The sequence below is a fragment of the Hesperophylax consimilis genome, chromosome 5, assembly GCF_061612785.1.
Source record: "Hesperophylax consimilis isolate HC1 chromosome 5, BYU_Hcon_1.0, whole genome shotgun sequence".
Classification (NCBI taxonomy): domain Eukaryota; kingdom Metazoa; phylum Arthropoda; class Insecta; order Trichoptera; family Limnephilidae; genus Hesperophylax; species Hesperophylax consimilis.
Genome location: NC_142840.1, coordinates 10637614 through 10657867, shown reverse-complemented (window position 1 = coordinate 10657867; position 20254 = coordinate 10637614). Strand labels below are relative to the sequence as shown.

The window sequence follows — 20254 nt, the reverse complement described above, 5'->3', positions numbered from 1 at the left end:
TCTCTAATTGGGGTATGTTGTGAGGCTGAAGGTAGTAGAGAGGGATGTGGAGACGAGGAAAAGTAATGTGGGGTAGTGTCTTCCACACTTGAACGTACCTCAAATATACTATTAATATATATTATTTTAAATGAATAATTTGTGAAAAACACAAATTAATTAAATAAAATTTTCTTGCACACGTCGGGATTTGAACCCGCGACCTTCTGCTTGTTAGTCAAGAGCCTTACCACTCGATCACGGAGGCCGTTTCCCTATTTCTACAAGACGACGCCTGATTGTTCTTGCAGAAGTTCTAGCAGTTCTAGCTCAAGCTTTATTTAATAATGTAAATGTAATATTCATTCTTCACCTAAGTGGCTAAGTCCTTCGTACTTTCTCCTGTTTTCCAGGAAAATGTCACGAATTTGTTGATAATTCCGAGGCGCAGTGAATCGCTTTCCTCCTCATTTTCTATTTCTTTGACTTACAATAGGTAGGTATCAGGTTTATTAACCCCGCAGGCCTCTGGCATATTCTGTTACGGTTGGTGTACTTCCGCTTCGCAATAAAATCCAAATTAATGGAATATTTCTGAACGTATCCGAAAATTAAAAAAAGATGATGAAATACGAAATCAATTTTTATTATTAGACAAATACATTTAATTTTTGAGTTATATTTTTTATTTAATGCGAACATAGAAAAGTTTAAAAAAGTGCTCACTTTAAGTATTGTATAACTAAACTTATTGTAAACGAAAACAAATTAGTAGACAAATTTATTACAGACGTTACTCTCACCTCACTTAAAAGTAATCATTAAAAATATTCAATTTTTTTCCAAATTGCGATTGGAACCTTTGGTGACTTATATGAGTACATTTTAATTATTCTAGATAAGAATATAAAGCGTGGTATTTTCTCTATCTAACACCGTTTAGATTATATTCCTCACCATGATATTAAGAGAGACGTGCGACCGTAATAAGAGCTGTTCCCAAAAGCGAACAAATTAGCCGCAGTATTTTAAAAAATACAATAAATTAACTTTGTAACTAATAATTTGATCACCCACTGTAGATACCTATATACACGCAAGTTTATGAAATGCGTGATTAAAATTCGGCGAACACCATAGTAATAAGGTGTTTAGTACTATAGTAAATCATTTATAGTTTCTTGATGGTTCAGGTAAAATAATACAGTATCATCATTTTAATGTACGAACCAACAGGTGTCTGGTTTTAGTAGTGGTGGTTAATAGCTATTATTATACTGGGAACTTCAGTACGAAATAATGCGATGACATTGACACAAGAATAGATTTAATCTTATTGATTTCTAACTTCTCTCTCTCTTCTGATATTAATTATTCAATCAGGTTATAGTCCACTAATCATGTACATCAGAGTTTGCGTCGCGTCAGATCTGGTAGTTCTGATTTGTTGGTGAGTTGTAGGTATACGATTTTGGCCCAATGATTAATCCAAGTTTTTGACCTCGAGCACCGAGCGCCACACTTACAAAAATAAAATAAAAACCATAAAATTTTCTACCTTTCTTCAGTTTTTGGCGATTTTAACCCCGAATGTCTAGTTTTCGAATACATTAATTTTATACATTTTCAAAGTAGACCAAATTTTCTACTATTTGAGCCCAAAACCGTATCTATAACCTTAGTAGTTTCCAAAACACAGCTTTTCAAAATTAGTCAATTTAGAAATATTTTATTGTTCTACAGGAATTTGACAGTTTTTTGTTTATTTTTGATGTCGCGTTCAATGTTGCGTTCAGCGCTCGGGGTCGAAAACTTGGATTATTCGTTGGGCCAACATCATAAACAACTCGGCAAAATCAGATCTATCAGATCTGACCCAAGGTACCCCCTTTCAGGCAACAAGGTAACTGGACTATTATCGGTGTCAACGTCATTTGGGTACAAAACCCATGCAAAATGAATTAATTTCTAATGGAGTTAAAACATTATTGATTCCATAAAACTACACAATTAGAGACGCTTTTGGCACTAATCGATGTGCATTTTATATTTTCCGGTAGTTCGGCGTTAGAGCGTTTTATCTAAAATACAAATCATTTTATCTAAATGTAATACATCAATGATTAATGCGCGGTTTTTTAAAACATTGCTAATTTGTTTTTTTAATATTTCGATTTTATTATAAATTTATATTTTTATATACATATAACAGATTTGAGGAATAAAAACAATTAATACATAATTATTTTTTCTTGATTTTATAAACATCCATCTGAATTTCGATCAAATGAAGGATGAAGTGAAATCTTGGAAGTGGAAATTAACCCACTCGATCGAGCAGATAAACTCGTTATCGATGACGATGCATTCCACACGCGCGTGCTCACTCTCGCATTTCTCTGAAATTGGATGACATTAAATGTAATAAATAAATAATTACAGAAAATTAAAATTAAAGAAATCCAACCATTAAAAAATGTGTATTTTTAAGTACGACATCTAGTAATAAAAATAGATTATATTATAGTAAAAAAAAACTTGTTTTTACGGTTTGCTTTTTTGTTCGCTTAGTTGCTTGTTGTAGCTTCTGGTGTTAATTCTTACAAAGGAAGGTCGTATAAAGAATTTACAACAAGTATATATTTTCTTGTAATATGTATCTAAAACCAAATTGAAAAAAAAATCAACTTATCTCTATGACTAGACTTTAATTCGTCTCCGTATCTCATTCTGGTGCAGAAGTATTCCTCGGGCGTCCCCGACATGTTCTACCATTCAAATCATCGTTCAGCAAAATCGGTCGACTACTTTTCAAGTGTTGCGAGCGCAAACATATGCTGGCTGAATTTTTATATACAAAGATTTAAATAGCTGATGGTAGTGAAACGGTTAATTGATAAAGGTAAGTACCTACTCAATAATTTGCTTTCTTATTACATGACGAAATAGTCAACGATTAAATAAAATACCTGTTAAACATTACACGACCATTACCAATATAATATGTAGGCATAAATAAACTGCTGCTCTCAACCTACGATAATAAATTAAGCACCTGTTATTAGTAAATAAAATAATTGTTATTGAATAGATCATTAATTTTGATGTAGTTTTTAAATATTTTACCTGATTACTGTTGCCAATTTCCAAGCTGGCTCGAACCATATTAGGTAATTATTGTTATTCCAGTCGAATTCTACCCGATTCTGAAATGAAATAGAAAAAAAAAACATTAGAAAATTCATGGTGAAATAAAATTAATCACAGATTTTTGCAATAATAACGACATGTTGTTTGGAGACCATGTTTTTTCTAAAGCAACAAAACCAATTTTTTTAAAATTGAAAACATCTTTGTGTAAAGTTAATGATTTATTCAAAACATTTTTTTCTCAATTTCATTAAACAAGTTAGTGTAAGCATACTTATTTGTCATTCTTCCGGCGTTCCTGAAAAAGCTCTTAACTGATGAATTGAATTTCCCTCTTTCCCTGAAAATTTGCTTAAAAGCTTGAGTTTAAATACTGAGAAATTTCAAGAAAGCTTTTTTAATTCAATATTTTTATAGGATATCCTAAATTTTTTGTTTGTTTGATATTTTAAAAGAAATACCAACATTCGGAGGCAACGAATTACTTGACATTATATTTTTTATGATAAACTAATGTTTATAAGACAAAGTTTTATGCATAGCACAAAGGATAACAAATTATTATGAGCAATAATTAGTCGCCTGAAATATCAATACAAATTGAAAATATCTCCCGAGTAAAAATAAATGCCGCCGACGAGAATTGAACCCACACCTTCTGATATCCGGTCAGGTGCTCTGAACCACTGAGCTACGTCGGCTTATTTCCAACACGACAAATAATTCAATATTTACTAGTACTTTAATCAACAATTACTGCTTATTATATTTTTTCTCAGCTATAAACAACCAATAATTGGTCAATTCCCGTCGGCGGCATTTTTTTTTACTTGGGAGATATTTTCAATTTGTATTGATATTTCAGGCGACTAGTAATTGCTTTTAATATTTTTATTACTTGCCATTATTTTAAAATCTTCTACTACCATCATTTTAAGCAAATAATGTATTTGAATACATATCTATTGATTCGGTTCCAAAGTGTGACAAGTCAAAAAAATTCAGTTTTGAGTATTAGAATATGCTTAGGATATCGATATGTTCCAGTTCAAAAATGTGACAATTGGTAATCTGTGATTATTTTGTCACATTTTTGAACTGGAACAAAAATATGACAATTATTTTAGAATGACAGTGGACATTCTAATTTAGAATTACAAGTTTTTTTTATATTTACCAGTGCCATACTGTATATACCTAATAATTGTAAATAACACCATACACTAAATGAGAAAATCACTATTATTTCAGATCCAAACCGTAACAACTACGAAAATTTCGTGAAAACCTCTGAAAATGAATACACGGAGAAAAATGAATATTGCTAATTTATATTTTGTGTGTTAGACTATTAGCTAATTTATTATTTAAAAAGATTAAGAAATGGACACATTAAAGGCCTATATAATATATAATATATACATATTATGTAGATTTAACAAACAGTTAAAGGTGTCGGGGGAACGAAGGTATGCCATGCAAATGAATACAAGAAAGGGGAGTCGTCCCGGGAAGACATGAACCAATCAAGTTTAATCAAATACTTGAGTAGAATCATGTGCAGTGTTGGAACAATAGAAGAGTATAGAAGTGTGGATGAAGTAAGGAGTGCATTACAGGACATAGTTGTGTGGTGGTCCACTGTGTATGTAACGAATACAGTAAAAACCATGAACTAACCTTATAAAACGATGAAATCGGTGAAATAGTCACGGTTGTTATTTTGAGATTGGACGAAAAAGATTGTAGAGTCAAAACATCGATAATACTTTTGTAACGATCTAACATAAAATTTTATGTAAAAGACTGCCCACTTTGGACCTCGGATAATTAAATTCTACCTTTGGCTATGTTAGGTACCTATGTACACTGAACAGCCAATCCCTAGAAGCGTCATTTATACCGATTTTTTTTTAATCGACGTTAATAAATATTCAATCACTTTCACCACATGGAGAAAAATTACTGACATTAAATATTGCTAATTTATTATGAATAACATCAAATTATTCGTAAATCGGTTTAAAACGGGATTGCAGGTCCTTAACGAATGAATAGATAGTTTTTCTAATAAACTTTTATAATACGGTAAATGTCAAAATACGTGTTCATAAAAATCATAATATTTCCAAATATCGTCATTGTATACTATCAAGGCAAATACAGATGCATGAACACGTGTTCCGATATGTTATTAACTTACTAAAAGTTTATCAGAAAACTGCCTGCAATCCCGTTTTTAATCGGATTACTAATAATTTAAATAGATTTTTAATAAATTAGCAATCCTTATTTTTCTGCAGAAGAGAAAAATATAGCTTTCTTCTGGCAAATAAAGATGCCCATAACACATTTCTAACGGTTTGTCTCTTCAGTGGAAACGCATGTTAAATAAATAATAACGTTAAGTTTCACGAAATCGTGTAGGTGTTTTTCACCCATTAATTTCGTCTGTCAAACGCGAAGGTCATTTTGGTCTTGCCTCAAAGAGATTTGATACGACACATCAATCAAAAATAATCTCTTCCTTTTGGTTTTCATCAGTGGATTCAACCATTGTAAGTTAACAACGAATAAGATTAATTAATTACTACGTGATTATCGCACCATAACAAAAATTTATTTTCAATATTCAAGTCGAAGGTATTATGTTACTAAACTCCAAAACTTCAAGCTCAGCAACCGTGATTAAGTCAAATAGCTTTGAATATTTTATGTAATTATGCTTATATTTGATACCCAGATCATATATTAGGCACATTAAAACTTACAACCAGTGGTTTGGATTGTTTAGAACAAAGCTTAAATAAAATCCGCACAGAAATTTGAATTTGGTTAGGTTAGATTAGGTGAGATGAAAATAAAAAGGACGAGGGACCCTAAATAAGAAAAGATCTAAAAATTACAAAAGCTTTTTGAAAAACCTTTTTCTGTTCGTAAATTCTTGATGATCGCAACTTTTTGTCAAGTCATGTGCTTTGTAAAAACCTATGCACGGAGAAAAATTAGTATTGCTAATTTATTAAGATTCTTTTAAAAATGATTGGATAAAACGGGATGAACGAATGAAGTACGAAATGGTTTCCTGATTAACTTTTAGTAAACTGCGAATGTATTATTACGATGTCGGAACACGTGTTCGAACATGTTAATTCATTCGTTAAAGGCCTGTAATTCGGTTTTTAACCGTATTACTAATAGTTTAAAGAGATTCTTAATAAATTAGCAGTACTTATTTTTCTACGTGTGTTCATTTCATTTTTTCTGTAAAAGTTGAGTCAAACGCCATATTGTTTGACACGAATTTTTGTCGTTGGAAATCTCGGAGAAGCTGATTACCTAATTTGTCAATGATGTGATAAACAATCATCTATTAACAAAGTTCAAAGATTTTTTCAAGTGAAATACATGTATAAACAAAACAATAAACTTTTACTGGATTTTTTCATAGAATATTGTGAATATTCAAATCACCTCTTTAAGTTTCGCGGTTCTACCCTGAAATGTGTTTATAATATCGTGACTATTCTAATCACCTCTTTAAGTTTCGCGGTTCTACCCTGAAACAGTGTGTTTATAATATCGTGAATATTCTAATCACCTCTTTTAAGTTTCGCGGTTCTACCCTGAAACAGTGTGTTTATAATATCGTGAATATTCTAATCACCTCTTTAAGTTTCGCGGTTCTACCCTGAAACAGTGTGTTTATAATATCGTGAATATTCTAATCACCTCTTTAAGTTTCGCGGTTCTACCCTGAAACAGTGTGTTTATAATATCGTGAATATTCTAATCACCTCTTTAAGTTTCGCGGTTCTACCCTGAAACAGTGTGTTTATAATATCGTGAATATTCTAATCACCTCTTTTAAGTTTCGCGGTTCTACCCTGAAACAGTGTGTTTATAATATCGTGAATATTCTAATCACCTCTTTAAGTTTCGCGGTTCTACCCTGAAACAGTGTGTTTATAATATCGTGAATATTCTAATCACCTCTTTAAGTTTCGCGGTTCTACCCTGAAACAGTGTGTTTATAATATCGTGAATATTCTAATCACCTCTTTAAGTTTCGCGGTTCTACCCTGAAACAGTGTGTTTATAATATCGTGAATATTCTAATCACCTCTTTTAAGTTTCGCGGTTCTACCCTGAAACAGTGTGTTTATAATATCGTGAATATTCTAATCATCTCTTTAAGTTTCGCGGTTCTACCCTGAAACAGTGTGTTTATAATATCGTGAATATTCTAATCACCTCTCTGTTTAAAAATATACCAACTATGCAATACACACCCGGAATAACGCCATATACCAATCAATCATTTTAGATCTGTATTTTTATGAATGACTATACCTATTACATTTTTCGAAGGCTCACGCCTCACCTAGTATTTTGTATGCGAATGGTTCGGACAGAATCACACCTTGCATGCCTAGGTATTATAATTCATATCGACCTTAAGGTTAACCTCTCAAGGGTTTACTTATGTAGACGCAATCACGGCGTAACACCATACCGAAAATTGTGACGTTAAATAATAATAACCCGTTTACGGAACAAATCTGTTATAATCGTAGCCAGTGGCTTAGCGACCATTTGGGCGGCCTGTGCAGGGGTTTGAAACTGTTTGTTTGATTTAACGAGATCATTTTATAATGTTTCACGTGATGTAGGTCTACGAGCGCTTGTTTTGACATGTCTTACCTTCAGCCAGAATTAATTTTCCTGGATTAATTTCTTAGTATAATATTTGATTCTGATGAAGCGCTTCAGTAATTAATATGAAAACTTTAAACTGTTTTTTTGTAATAACGCTTCGTTTCATAAGGACAAAACTTTTAATGTACACAGTAGGTACCTACCTATTAAGTCTAATAATTTTTTTCTTTTAATTTGGTTCATTTTCTTCAACATAATTATATTTCGGGTAAGAATTTAGAAGAAGTATGTAAGATGGGACATTACCATAAAATAAAATCGGTATCTTAAGGACGTAAGTAAAGAAACCATGCACAAAAATATGCAGCGCAAGGCCTTGGTTTATTGGACAGAACTACGGTTGAATTTGCTTTAGCAATCTCTAAAATAAAGTTGGAATCTCAACAACATAAGTGAAGAAGTCGTGTCAAAACATATTCGGCGCGTGGCCCGGCGTAATGGACGGACCTACAGTCGAATTTGCCCTAGCATGCCTAGAAAATTGATCTTCACGTGGGGCTTAGTTAAATTATTTCTGATGAACGTATTACTAAACACACAGATTTTTATAAACGAATATTAGTTACTAAATCACCTTCATTACCGCTTACCGCTAATTTTATACTTAAAAAACGTTTTATCAAATTTTCAAACTATTTTACATAAAATATTTTAATGGTAAGGTGTTTTTATTAATCATAAATATAAATAACTTACATCCGCAGGTATAGGTAAAAAAATATATATTATCGTTTTGAATACGTCTTAATTAATTAAAATCTGAGCTTCGAGCGAACCCCCGTTATTAGTCTTCTTAATATACAGGGTGTATCGGCACGTACCCGACAAACTTTAACCAGCTATTCCTTAGCATATTTGGAGTAAAAAATCTTATGTGCACTTTGCTGTCCGGTAACGTTTTTTTTTTATAAAAAAATTATTATTCATATTTTCACCACATGTCACCACTGTTTTACCCTTTGACAAAGTTTGAAAACCCATCTGGCAAATATTTTATTCGAATTCCGTTGAATAATGCACGTGTGTACCTATATTGGCGCACGTTTACAGTCACAACGAAATAGCACGGCACCATTCGTTTCATTTTTAACTATTATTATTTAGTGTGTGCGAAAGAGCGAATACGCTTTTTGACATACTTGCTTATAACAGCTCTTGAACACGAAACGCAATGCCAATGACAGTGATGTAGTGTGGAAATTTCAATTTTTTTTGTTTTTAATTGAAAAAAAAATGCTACCGGACAGCAAAGTGCCCATAACATTTTTTACTCCAAATGTGCTAAGGAATAGCTGGTTAAAGTTTGTCGGGTTAGTGCCGATACACCCTGTATTACTAGAAAATCTGCGAGGCGTCGCACAGTGGGCTGAAAATCGCCTTCCATAGACATAGAGACTTGAATTTTCAAGGGTATTTTTTTTGGCTAGAAATGGATTCTGCTGATCATTACTATGCTATAAAATGTCGTACGAAGCAATTGCGTGTACAAATGAAGGAGTTATAATTTTTTTAAGAAAAATTTGTATGGCGCTGACATTAAAAATGAGGCTATCTCTGGAATCATAAGGTTGGCCGTTCTATCTTTGCACACAGATAATAGTACTATCTATTTGTATTTTTTTGACATACTTCATATTGTGGCGCAAGGTGCGATTTTTTTTTTTTAAATCCTAAAGTTGAAAAAAAATCTTTTTTTTGTTGATGAATCATTTTAATGCTTAAATGCTTTACATATGAGTATGCTTTGTCTAGTTTACAATATTTTATTTACACTGCAAGCCAAAACACTGTGCACAGTGGGCTGAAAATCGCCTTTCATAGACATGGAGACTTGAATTTTCAAGTGTATTTTTTTTGGCTAGAAATGGATTCTGCTGATCATTAATATGCTATAAAATTTTGTATGAAGGAATTGCGTGTACAAATGAAGGAGTCATCATTTTTTTAAGAAAAATTTGTATGGAACTGACATTAAAAATGAGGCTATCTCTGGAATCATAAGGTTGACCATTATATCCTTACACACAAATATACTAATATTTATTTGTATTTTTTTGACATACTTTGTATTGTGGCGAAACTTGTGATTTTTTTTTAAAAAATCCTTTAATCATTTAAGCATTAAAATGAATCATCAACATTAAAAAGAATTTTTTTCAACTTTGAGGATTTTTAAAAAAATAATCGCACCTTGCGCCACAATATGAAGTATGTCAAAAAAATACAAATAAATAGTAGTATTATCTGTGTGTAAAGATAGAACGGCCAACCATATGATTCCAGGGATAGCCTCATTTTTAATGTCAGGGCCATACAAATTTTTCTTAAAAAAATTATACCTCTTCATTTGTACACGCAATTGCTTCGTACGACATTTTATAGCATAGTAATGATCAGCAGAATCCATTTCTAGCAAAAAAAATACCCTTGAAAATTCAAGTCTCTATGTCTATGAAAGGCGATTTTCAGCCCACTGTGCGTCGCTCGGTTTACAAATATGCCCGGGTGCCCGGAAATTATTCGCCACGTCTCTGATCATTCCATTTCATTTTTACAAACATTAAAAAAACAGTAAAACCTTTTGAGATAATTTAAGTAAATATATGGATAATCTGTTCAGTTTTACCACAAAAGGTTAGCAGATAAAGTACTGAAATTTCTCGGTAAATGATTCCCAGCCAAATGGTCTGCGGTCTGATGGTCTAAAAGTTAGACTGCGCGTCCTGAGATATGAACCCTCGACCTTTGTATCGGACACGGGTCTATTTCTACCATTCTTTGGAGGACGTCTTAAAATATCTGGACAGACAAATATTTACACAAAGTTAACGTAAGCACGAAGCAAACTATTGCGACCACATTATCCAAATAACATGCAATTATTATTTTGCGCACAATCATTCGCCATCGATTACTCCGCGGTAAAGCTGAGATCCTCCACTATGAATTGAGAGGTTGCGCGTTCGAATCCTGGCACCCGCAATAATAAAAATATTATGTTATTTATATTTATTCAATTTTTCGTAGAAGCTTAATCTATATTTTTAATTTTACTAGGAACAAAGCGTACATCTGGATTCCTTTTATCAGTAAACTATTTTGAGTTTTTGTTTATTTATAATTTTTTTAGTCTGTCTGTTATTTCTGTCTCGTATGGTATGTGTGTAAATATTTAAAATGGTATGTGTGTAAATATGTAATGGTAGTAAATTGTTTAAAACTTTGTAGATAATTTTTTTAACTTTATCTAATTTCAAGTGTCATCTGTATTGATTGATATTTAATTCAAACAAAATAATGGGTATATAGCATATCTATTGTGGCACGTTCCATAGTGGTACATAATTTTAACGGTGTTGCCCCGATGAAAGACCACTACTCAGAATCGAAACGTAGTTTGAAATGGCTCTAGCCGTGTATTGTGCACGGAGAAAACTTACTGATATAAAATACTGTTAATTTATTAAAAATCTGCTAAAATTAATTGTTTTCCAGATAAAGACGGGACTGCAGGCCTTTAACGAATGAATTGACAGAGTTCCTAACAAAGTATCAGGTAAATCGAGTGTTTTGTGAGGGTGGCGGAACACGTGTTTATACAAATACTGATATTGACTTTGAAATACTGATATTCACGCATACCGTCATGATATAAATTATTAATAACTAATATTTTATCAGGAAATTGGCATGCTATCACTTTTATAACAGGATTTTCTCCGTGTGATTATACAGGTACTTATCAATTCACAACCCCCTATTCCTCATTTCCTTTCGTTTCCCACACCTTTCAGCCCCACAACATTTTCACATAATTGGGGATACCATATACTCACAGATATTATGGAAAATTTCTCCATTTAAGAATCTAAATTGACCCTACATGCATAAAACGAATAGGTATAACCAGTGATATAAGTGAAACTATAATGCTCAGTTAATCATCGTAGCTAAGTACTTTTCATTTCAAATAATTTAATATTTATTGCACATTAATTTGAACGGTGTTTCAGGTTTCCTTACCATAACTCATGGTAGGAAGCAAATAAAATTCTCAAGGTGATGAATTGTTTATTGCTGTAGGTCACGATTGCGTAAGAATGCATACAAGATATGAGAATACTAGTAATTATGGCCGAGGTTCAAAACAGAGCAAAAAACTGAATGAAAAACTGAAGACAAACTGGTTTGTATCTCAATTTATTTATGCACGGAATTCGACGTAGAAATTCGCGTGAAATACAACGATGATTTAATGCTTTGCGATTTTATTTTTTAAATTTAATTTGTTTTCACCATCGAATAGAACTGATGAATCTTACTTCAACTGAAATATTTTTGTTGAAATTCTTTCAAAAGTATCTTAATTCATTCTTTAACATATTTCATTGGTCTTTCTGGGAGACTATGAGTCGAAACGTCGTATGTAATTTGGCGGCTTGAGTTTACATTGACAAAACTGCGCACACTATCAAACCAGTGCATATAAGGACGGCCAAATAGGTAAAAAGCTAGTTCAAACTAATCATGAATACCTTTGAAACGTTGCCTATTAACCAGTTTGAAATGAACAGCAATAATTTATTTTGTGAAAACAACCCTATTGTCTGCGTCTGCGTAGGCCGTATTTTCGTACGTATTTTAAGGCCCCGTAGTAAGCGTTCAAAGATGGTTGTAAGTGAGATATGTAAATACGAATGTTAGAGCGAGCGCTATAATATTAAAAAAAATCATAATAATTAAGCGAAAATGGTGAAAACATTTAATTAAACAACACGTTGGAAATGGAGCGAAATTCTCCCGACAGATGCTTCAGTTGCATTTAAAGATACACTGTGAATTTTTTCATGCATATAACATACTAAATAACAGAACAAAACGTGATTTTAATAATTTTCGAGTTTAGTTTTAGAGTTTAGTTTGCGATTTTTTTCTATGTAGGGAATTTCATATAATTAACCTTTCGACATAACAACTGTAAAGATATTTTCTTCAAACGTAACTTTTTTTTTGGAACTCAAAAACTTAACAAAGAGTTAACGAGAAACTTGTTATAACTCGGTAGAAATTCGGTATACGGGGGCTTAAGGGGGGGCTAGGGTTAATTCGTACGAAAAAAGGCATTTTTTTGTGAATTTTTTGTGACAACACAGTTAAAATCCCTTTATTAAATCTAATATTACAGTAAAGTATGACATTTTAAGAATTTTGTATAAAATTTTCACGGAGAAATATTAAAAAATACGGCAATGGCAGCAATTATTCGGACGTGTCTCAAAAAAAAGTAGAATGGCGGTGCCCCTCATAACTCGGTGCTGGGTCATCTGAAATCAAAAAATTAAAGTTCATTCGTTAGATAATAGTTTTTCCCAGGTAACGCTGGGAGGGTTTTTCGAAATTTTAATTTTTCACTTTTTTAGAACACTTTGAAGGGAAAAACGCTAGTTTAGTGAAAAAAATCGGCTAATTTGTTATTGTAAAATAATAATTATTAACAAATTTGAAAAAAACTCTCCAGCGTTACCTCGTAAATTATGTAAAGAAATAGTTTTCAAAATTTCAAAAGGATCGGTGCAGTAGTTTTGAAGTTATGACGGGCACCGACTTTGAAAACGTGAGTTGTGGGAAAAACGCTTTAAAGTTTTGAACACTAAAAAATCTGGTATTAATATTTATCGGCTTACCTCACGCTGAATCATCAATGCCAGGTCCATAAAGGATGTTGCTATCATCCATGATGTCTAAAGCACCTTTTTGCTCCTGTCTACGATGAATCCTGCCTTCTTTAGTTAGTCTCTCAGCTTCCTGCTCTGCTCGGCTTATACGTATGGTCGGGTAGGGGTTAAAATCCGACAGGTATAAAAATACTCGTAACTTCGTCAATTTTGCTCCAATCAACTTGAAATTTGAACACAATATTCTAAACATATTAAGCATTTATTTTAAAAAATTTAAAAAAAATGCAAAAAAAAAAAATTTAAAACCCTAGCCCCCCTTAAAATCAAAAAGTTTTCAACATGGGTTGAAGCGTCAGTTAATATGCAATTAAAAGTTTTCAACATGGGTTGAAGCGTCAGTTAATATGCAATTAAAAGTTTTCAACATGGGTTGAAGCGTCAGTTAATATGCAATTAAAAGTTTTCAACATGGGTTGAAGCGTCAGTTAATATGCAATTAAAATTTTCAACATGGGTTGAAGCGTCAGTTAATATGCAATTAAAATAAAACCGTTTTAAGTAATATAGACAATATGTTCTACGAAACACTATTTTTGTTGAAAAATCTATTAAAATTTTTACGTTAGCTAGAATTTTTTTTTTTAATTTGCCGGTAACCCAGGCGTTTATTGACATCAATATTTGTTTACAAATTATGTGACCTACCCGACTCACTAGACAATATCTGTTCTGAGCCGGGTAGCAGTATCTACCATTACATATATCAATAATAATAAAAGTGAATAAAAATAAAAAAGTAAATAAATAAAAATATAAAATACAGGAAAAATAAACGTAATTAAAAAATAAAAGATTACCTAGATAAAATAATCTAAATATAAATTATTACATACATATGTAACAGTTATTGAACATTTTTTTTATTTATTTTTTTTTTTTTAAATTTTTTTTAAAATTTTTTTTTTTTTAGTGTGAATCAAATAATCAAATAATTGAACATTGGTGTGAAAGTTCTTATCATTATTTTTTTTTAATATGTCATTATTATATGTAATTATAAATATATGTAATTATAAATAAAGTCCACCGAGCTCCACGTAATTTTCTTATTAGTTCGAAAAAATATCATTTAAGTCAAATAAAAACGTTAAATGTATGACCCCTTTGTTAAATAGAGCCCATTCTTTTCAAGTAGTGTTCACCGATAGACTACACGATAGTGATTCATGGCCCATCTCCATTGTTTCTATTATCTATATGTGTGACGTAATTCAAGTATTTCGCAACAATATGAGGCGATTGCTTTTGTTCACAACGCAAAAATGTATACCTATACAGGGTGTATCGGCACTAACCCGACAAACTTTAACCAACTATTCCTTAGCACATTTGGAGTAAAAAATGTTATGGGCATTTTGCTGTCCGGTAGCATTTTTTTTTTCAATTAAAAACAAACAAAATTAAAATTTAAACACTACATCACTGTCATTGGCATTGCGTTTCGTGTTCAACAGCTGTTATAAGCAAGTATGTCAAAAAGCGTCTTCGCTCTTTCGCACACACTAAATAATAATAGTTAAAAATGAGACGAATGGTGCCGTGCCATTTCGTTGTGATTGTAGAAGTGCGCCAATATAGGTACACACGTGCATTATTCAACGGAATTCGAATAAAATATTTGCCAGATGGGTTTTCAAACTTTGACAAAGAATAAAACAGTGGTGACATGTGGTGAAAATATGAATAATAAATTTTTTATTAAAAAAAACGTTACCGGACAGCAAAGTGCACATAAGATTTTTTACTCCAAATATGCTAAGGAATAGCTGGTTAAAGTTTGTCGGGTACGTGCTGGTACACCCTGTATATTCTTAATTCTTGTGTCCGCAATACTCTGTAACACGGCGGTCTTACGTATTCCCCACTGCCCACATGTGGCACTGCTTTCAGACACATTAATGATTGTGAAAATTATTGGAGTTTGTACTGTCTGAGTTCATGCGTTCCATCTCTTCCAAAACCTACGCAATAAACACGTGTAAGTCAAATCTACCTAAATAGATTGTTTTCGGAGAAGGAATAAACTATTAAACTGGAGAACTTTTGGCTTTTTTGAAGGGGAATGAAAAATATTTCGTTTTGGTTGTTATCGAAGTGTTTTAATTTTTATATCTTTACAGAAAGAAAGCATAAAACCGGGATAGTAGATAGGTACTAATTCTTTCATTTTGGCAATGTATTTAGCCAAGAGTTGAACCCCGACAACATAAAAACCTGCTTAGTTTTCTATAAAAAATAAATCGATATAATAATATAAATAGTTATATAAAATATAAATAGCCCAAATTCAAACGTGGCATCATGTCAATAATTTAAAGTATTCAATGCGCATACATACAGACACACACACACACACAAACACTCACATATACACAGAGATGTGCTTTATTTCAAATAAATCCATTTCAAATGGAAATGCTTTTCTAAAAACCATTTTGCATTTTGCATTTTAAATGCTTTTCTCAATGCATTTTCCATTTCAAATGCTTTTTTGCAACATTCTTCCTACTATCTCCACTCATCTTTTTTTCATAAGCCCCAAATATCAGTCGGTCCTCAACCTCGCTATGAGAGATAATTTACATTTGTCAAGTTGCTCCCTGGTAGGAGTCCTGGCAATTGAGTGATACATTACAAAAAATACTGAACATGGGGCCATGACGCTGTAATATTAAATGTTAGATAGCAGTTTCTATGTTTTTACGTTGGCAACATTAGTCCCGCGCAAATTTTTTGTGGTGTCATAATCTGTAGTCGTGGTGTTTTTGGATTTACCATCATGTAATATGTTTGTTTTACATCGATGTCCATTATTAAATGACAAAATTGTTTAAAAATTCTATAATTATTTTTATTGATTGACCTGAGAAACCATTTTGCATTTTCAATGCATTTTGAAAATAGGTATTTTGCATTTTGCATTTGAAATGCTTTTCTAAAACCCATTTTGCATTTTGCATTTTCAAATGGAAAAGTTTTGACCCATTTCCATTTTGCATTTCAAATGGTTCTAGGTACCCATTTTGCACATCTCTGCATATACACTACACACGTCACACACACACCTATAAACTACACAAGTCACCTGGTAATTAAGGAATAAACATACCACTTAGCAGACATTACAAGGAAACATATCATAGGTACACAACATGAAGTATTTTACTCCTGTATATTGTTTCATCTCTGTAAATCATGTACTGTTTGTTTCTATAAAATAATAAAAAAATAAAAAATAGATTAATTGTAGAAAATTTGCTTTTTAAATTTATTTTAGGGACATAAACAGTCTTAACCATTAGGATGCCTAGGGTAAAATGCCAAGTGAATCAGATACTTGAGTCGAGCCATGTCAAGAGTCAGAATAATAGAAGAGTATGTATGAATGTGAATGAGGCAAGGAGTGTGTGCCAATACAGAGTTGTTTGGCGGTCCGTCCTCTCTGCCTACCACTGCGGAGAAACGGCGTGATGTTGAGTCAGTTAGTTAGTTACTGTTTTATAATGATGTGAATAGATGTGAGAGATAGTCACAATTTCCCAGAGCCGGAATTTTCAATTAGGGCTGTCGATAGGGTCAAGGGAACGGGAAGGAAAGGCAAATCTTAATTAAACGGCTAAGACCATTTTAAGTAACGTTTTGGTATTGAATGGTCGTCTTTCACCAGAGTGATTCTAGTAGATATCAAATGAAGGCCGAAAGATGACAGAATGCAAATGCGGCATTTGGCAATTTTGTCATCAAATTACTATTTATATAAATAAATAGTGGAATATTTATTTATATTATTTATTTATATTTTAAATACATATTTACAGAATAAAAAATTCCAATAACAAAGATACATTAATCAATCATAATAATCATAATTGCCTAATTAGGGATTTAAATTTATTAATGCTCAGGTGGAAAATGTCGATGTCAGAGGCTAGTGAGTTTAGAAGGACTATCATTCTTCCGAGAGGCATTGCTAATGGTAAGTTAGTCCTACATCTCGGAAGAATGAATGGTTTGTATCTACGCGCTCTTGCGAAGTTATCAGGGATGTAAAATAAAATTTCTGGATTGTTGATGTGACCGTTCAACAAGTTATAGGCCATCATCAGCAACGCAGCTTTCCGCCTGTTGACAAGACTATCGATACCTAGCATTCCGGAAAGGAAGGCTGATGGGTATAAATAGGGATAGTACCCGAAGTCTCTAAGATAAAGATAACGTAGAAACTTGTACTTGTTCTACCATTGAAGTGTACGTTGCATCACAGGGTCCCCATGTTATTGATTGTTATTATTATTAATATCTAGATTATTGATAATATCATTGTTTTATCGTCAGAATTGCAAATTTGCAACGTTGGATTATCCACGCAATAAAAATCTAGTAAACACCAATAATATTATGAATAACTTCATATTTTATATCACAAACAAACACAATAGGCTGTAACAGTATAATTTTATTACTTTTATTGTATTGTTGATAACCGTTTACACCTATTAACTTCTGGGAAACTACTTTCTAACATTTATTAATAGAAACATGCACGCAGGAAAATGACTATTGCTAATTTACGCGGGGTTAAACGGGATTGCAGTCCTTAAAGAAGAAATTAACAGATTTACTGATAAAATTTTAGTAAATTTCGAATATATTATCACGACGTCGGAACACGTGTTCGAACATCCGACCTGAAATCCCGTTTTCGGCCGCATTACCAATAATTTGAAGAGATGTTTAATAAATTAGCAATATTTATTTTTCTCCGTGCACGTTTTCTAAGAAGATTTTCCGTCCTGTGGACGGGTGGAGGAGGTGACTCAAAGATTCCAATACATTTTATGGGATAAAATTGTATAAAAATATATAAATAGATATATCTGAAATAGCAACTTAACCGATTAATTAACAAGAAGCTTAACCATTTTTCAGAAGCTGATGATCTCAATTTAGAGCTAAGTCTAGCTCTAAAAGAGCTGAGTTGGCAGCACTGCATATCTATCCTCATCCGCACTTACCTTATTTACGATTTTTAGCTCGTTCGTTATTTGGAAAAAAAATACTGCACAAATAATTTTCCCACGGGAATGAAATGTTTTTCCGGGATTAAATTTAGCCTATGTCACTTCGCAGTGACAATCACTATCCCTTATGCAAATCACGTGTCGTGAAAGAAGGACAAACTAACAAACAAGCACACGTTCGCATTTATAATATTAATTTTGATAGGATATAGTAAACACTGATAATACATTTATAATATTATTAACTAGTTGAATAAGCATTAATTTATTATTGACTCATAAAAACCAGTTATTTACTTGAATAGCTCGTATACAATAGCCGTGAAGAGGAAATAATTAACGTGCGATAAGTGCAAACAAGTGAAGAAAGTCAACACCCATTGAAATTTCATGTGAAATCTTATTTCAATCTTATTTTTAGATGCCGCGGGGAACGGGGATTCCATGTGCGTGGAACTGACGACTGTCTCTCTCATTCTATTCGTCAAAAAGTCACTTCTTTATTAAGACTACAGAATACCCCAAAATAAAGCCAGATTCTTAACGACGTAAGTGAAGCAACCGTGCTAAAAAAAATCGACGCAACAGGGCCGTTGTATTGGACAGACCTTCGGTTGAATTTGTCCTATCAAATCTCTTAAATAAAGTGGAAATCTTAACGACGTAAGTGATGAAGTATAAGTGTAAAAACAATTTTCAGCTGGCGTCCCGGCGGACGGACGGACCTAAGGTCGACTATGCTCTAGCAGGCCTAGAAAATCTATCTCTCCGTGAGGTTTATTTCAACTATTTCTGATGAACGCATTACTAAAATCTTTAATTTTTCTAGAGGGATCCCTCAGGAAGTTTAGTGAAATTTGAAAAAAAAAATGACTGGTCAGTGGTTGAGTGGGCATAGCGCTTGGGTCTCACCCGAGCGTCGCGTGTTCGATTCCTCGGCTGGCTAAGTCCTCCATCACAACACAAGCAACATTTTCGGCTTTCTGTGGTGGTAGTAGGAGATTTTCAAACATTGTTGGTTTATTCGTGACCCGGGAATGTTTGTCTTTCTTTAAAAAAAAAAAAATTTCAAACAGTTTAAAATAAAATATTTTAATTGTAAGGTCCTGTTTTTATTAATTTAAATAAATTAATAACTTATATCCGCAGGGATCTCTATAGAAACATTTGAGATTTTAGTAATACGTTCATCAGAAATAATTAAAACGTGCACGTCCCGCTGCTGTCTGCTCAAGGCGGGCCTGGGTAGGTATACCGTGTAAATTACTCTTTTGACGGATGCTGCAGGTAACATGGTCCACATATAAAGGTCTGCAGGATGCAGGCTTTATAAATACCACGAGGTTCTCACTGATTCACCTTGTCTCTCCTCTCTAGCGGAGGTAATATCACTCAGACAGAAGTATCACGAACACTTACCTGTAACTGTATAGAATGAAGCACAACGATCAAAATATTCAATTTTGAAAACAAATTAATCAAACTTTTTGTGTTGACATTTTAAAATATAATATGCACAAAGGGTTTTATGACCATTAAAATCAATAAAAATATTTTTATTTTTATTAAAACACAAATAACATTGTTTACATCACTTTATTTCGATACAAAATCTCAACATGTTTCATGAACCAAGTTCACTTCATC

General features: G+C 32.5%; 1 protein-coding gene across 1 annotated transcript in view; it reads right to left on the bottom strand.

The window, feature by feature from the left end:
• Window positions 1-20254, bottom strand: part of ome (dipeptidyl peptidase 4 omega) — a 150995-nt gene that overhangs the window by 38946 nt on the left and 91795 nt on the right. Inside the window, exon 3 of the mRNA XM_089631608.1 lies at window positions 3106-3185. Within this exon, the coding sequence (XP_089487734.1) occupies window positions 3106-3144 (39 nt within the window). The 5' untranslated portion in view covers window positions 3145-3185. The remainder of the gene's footprint in view (window positions 1-3105; window positions 3186-20254) is intronic.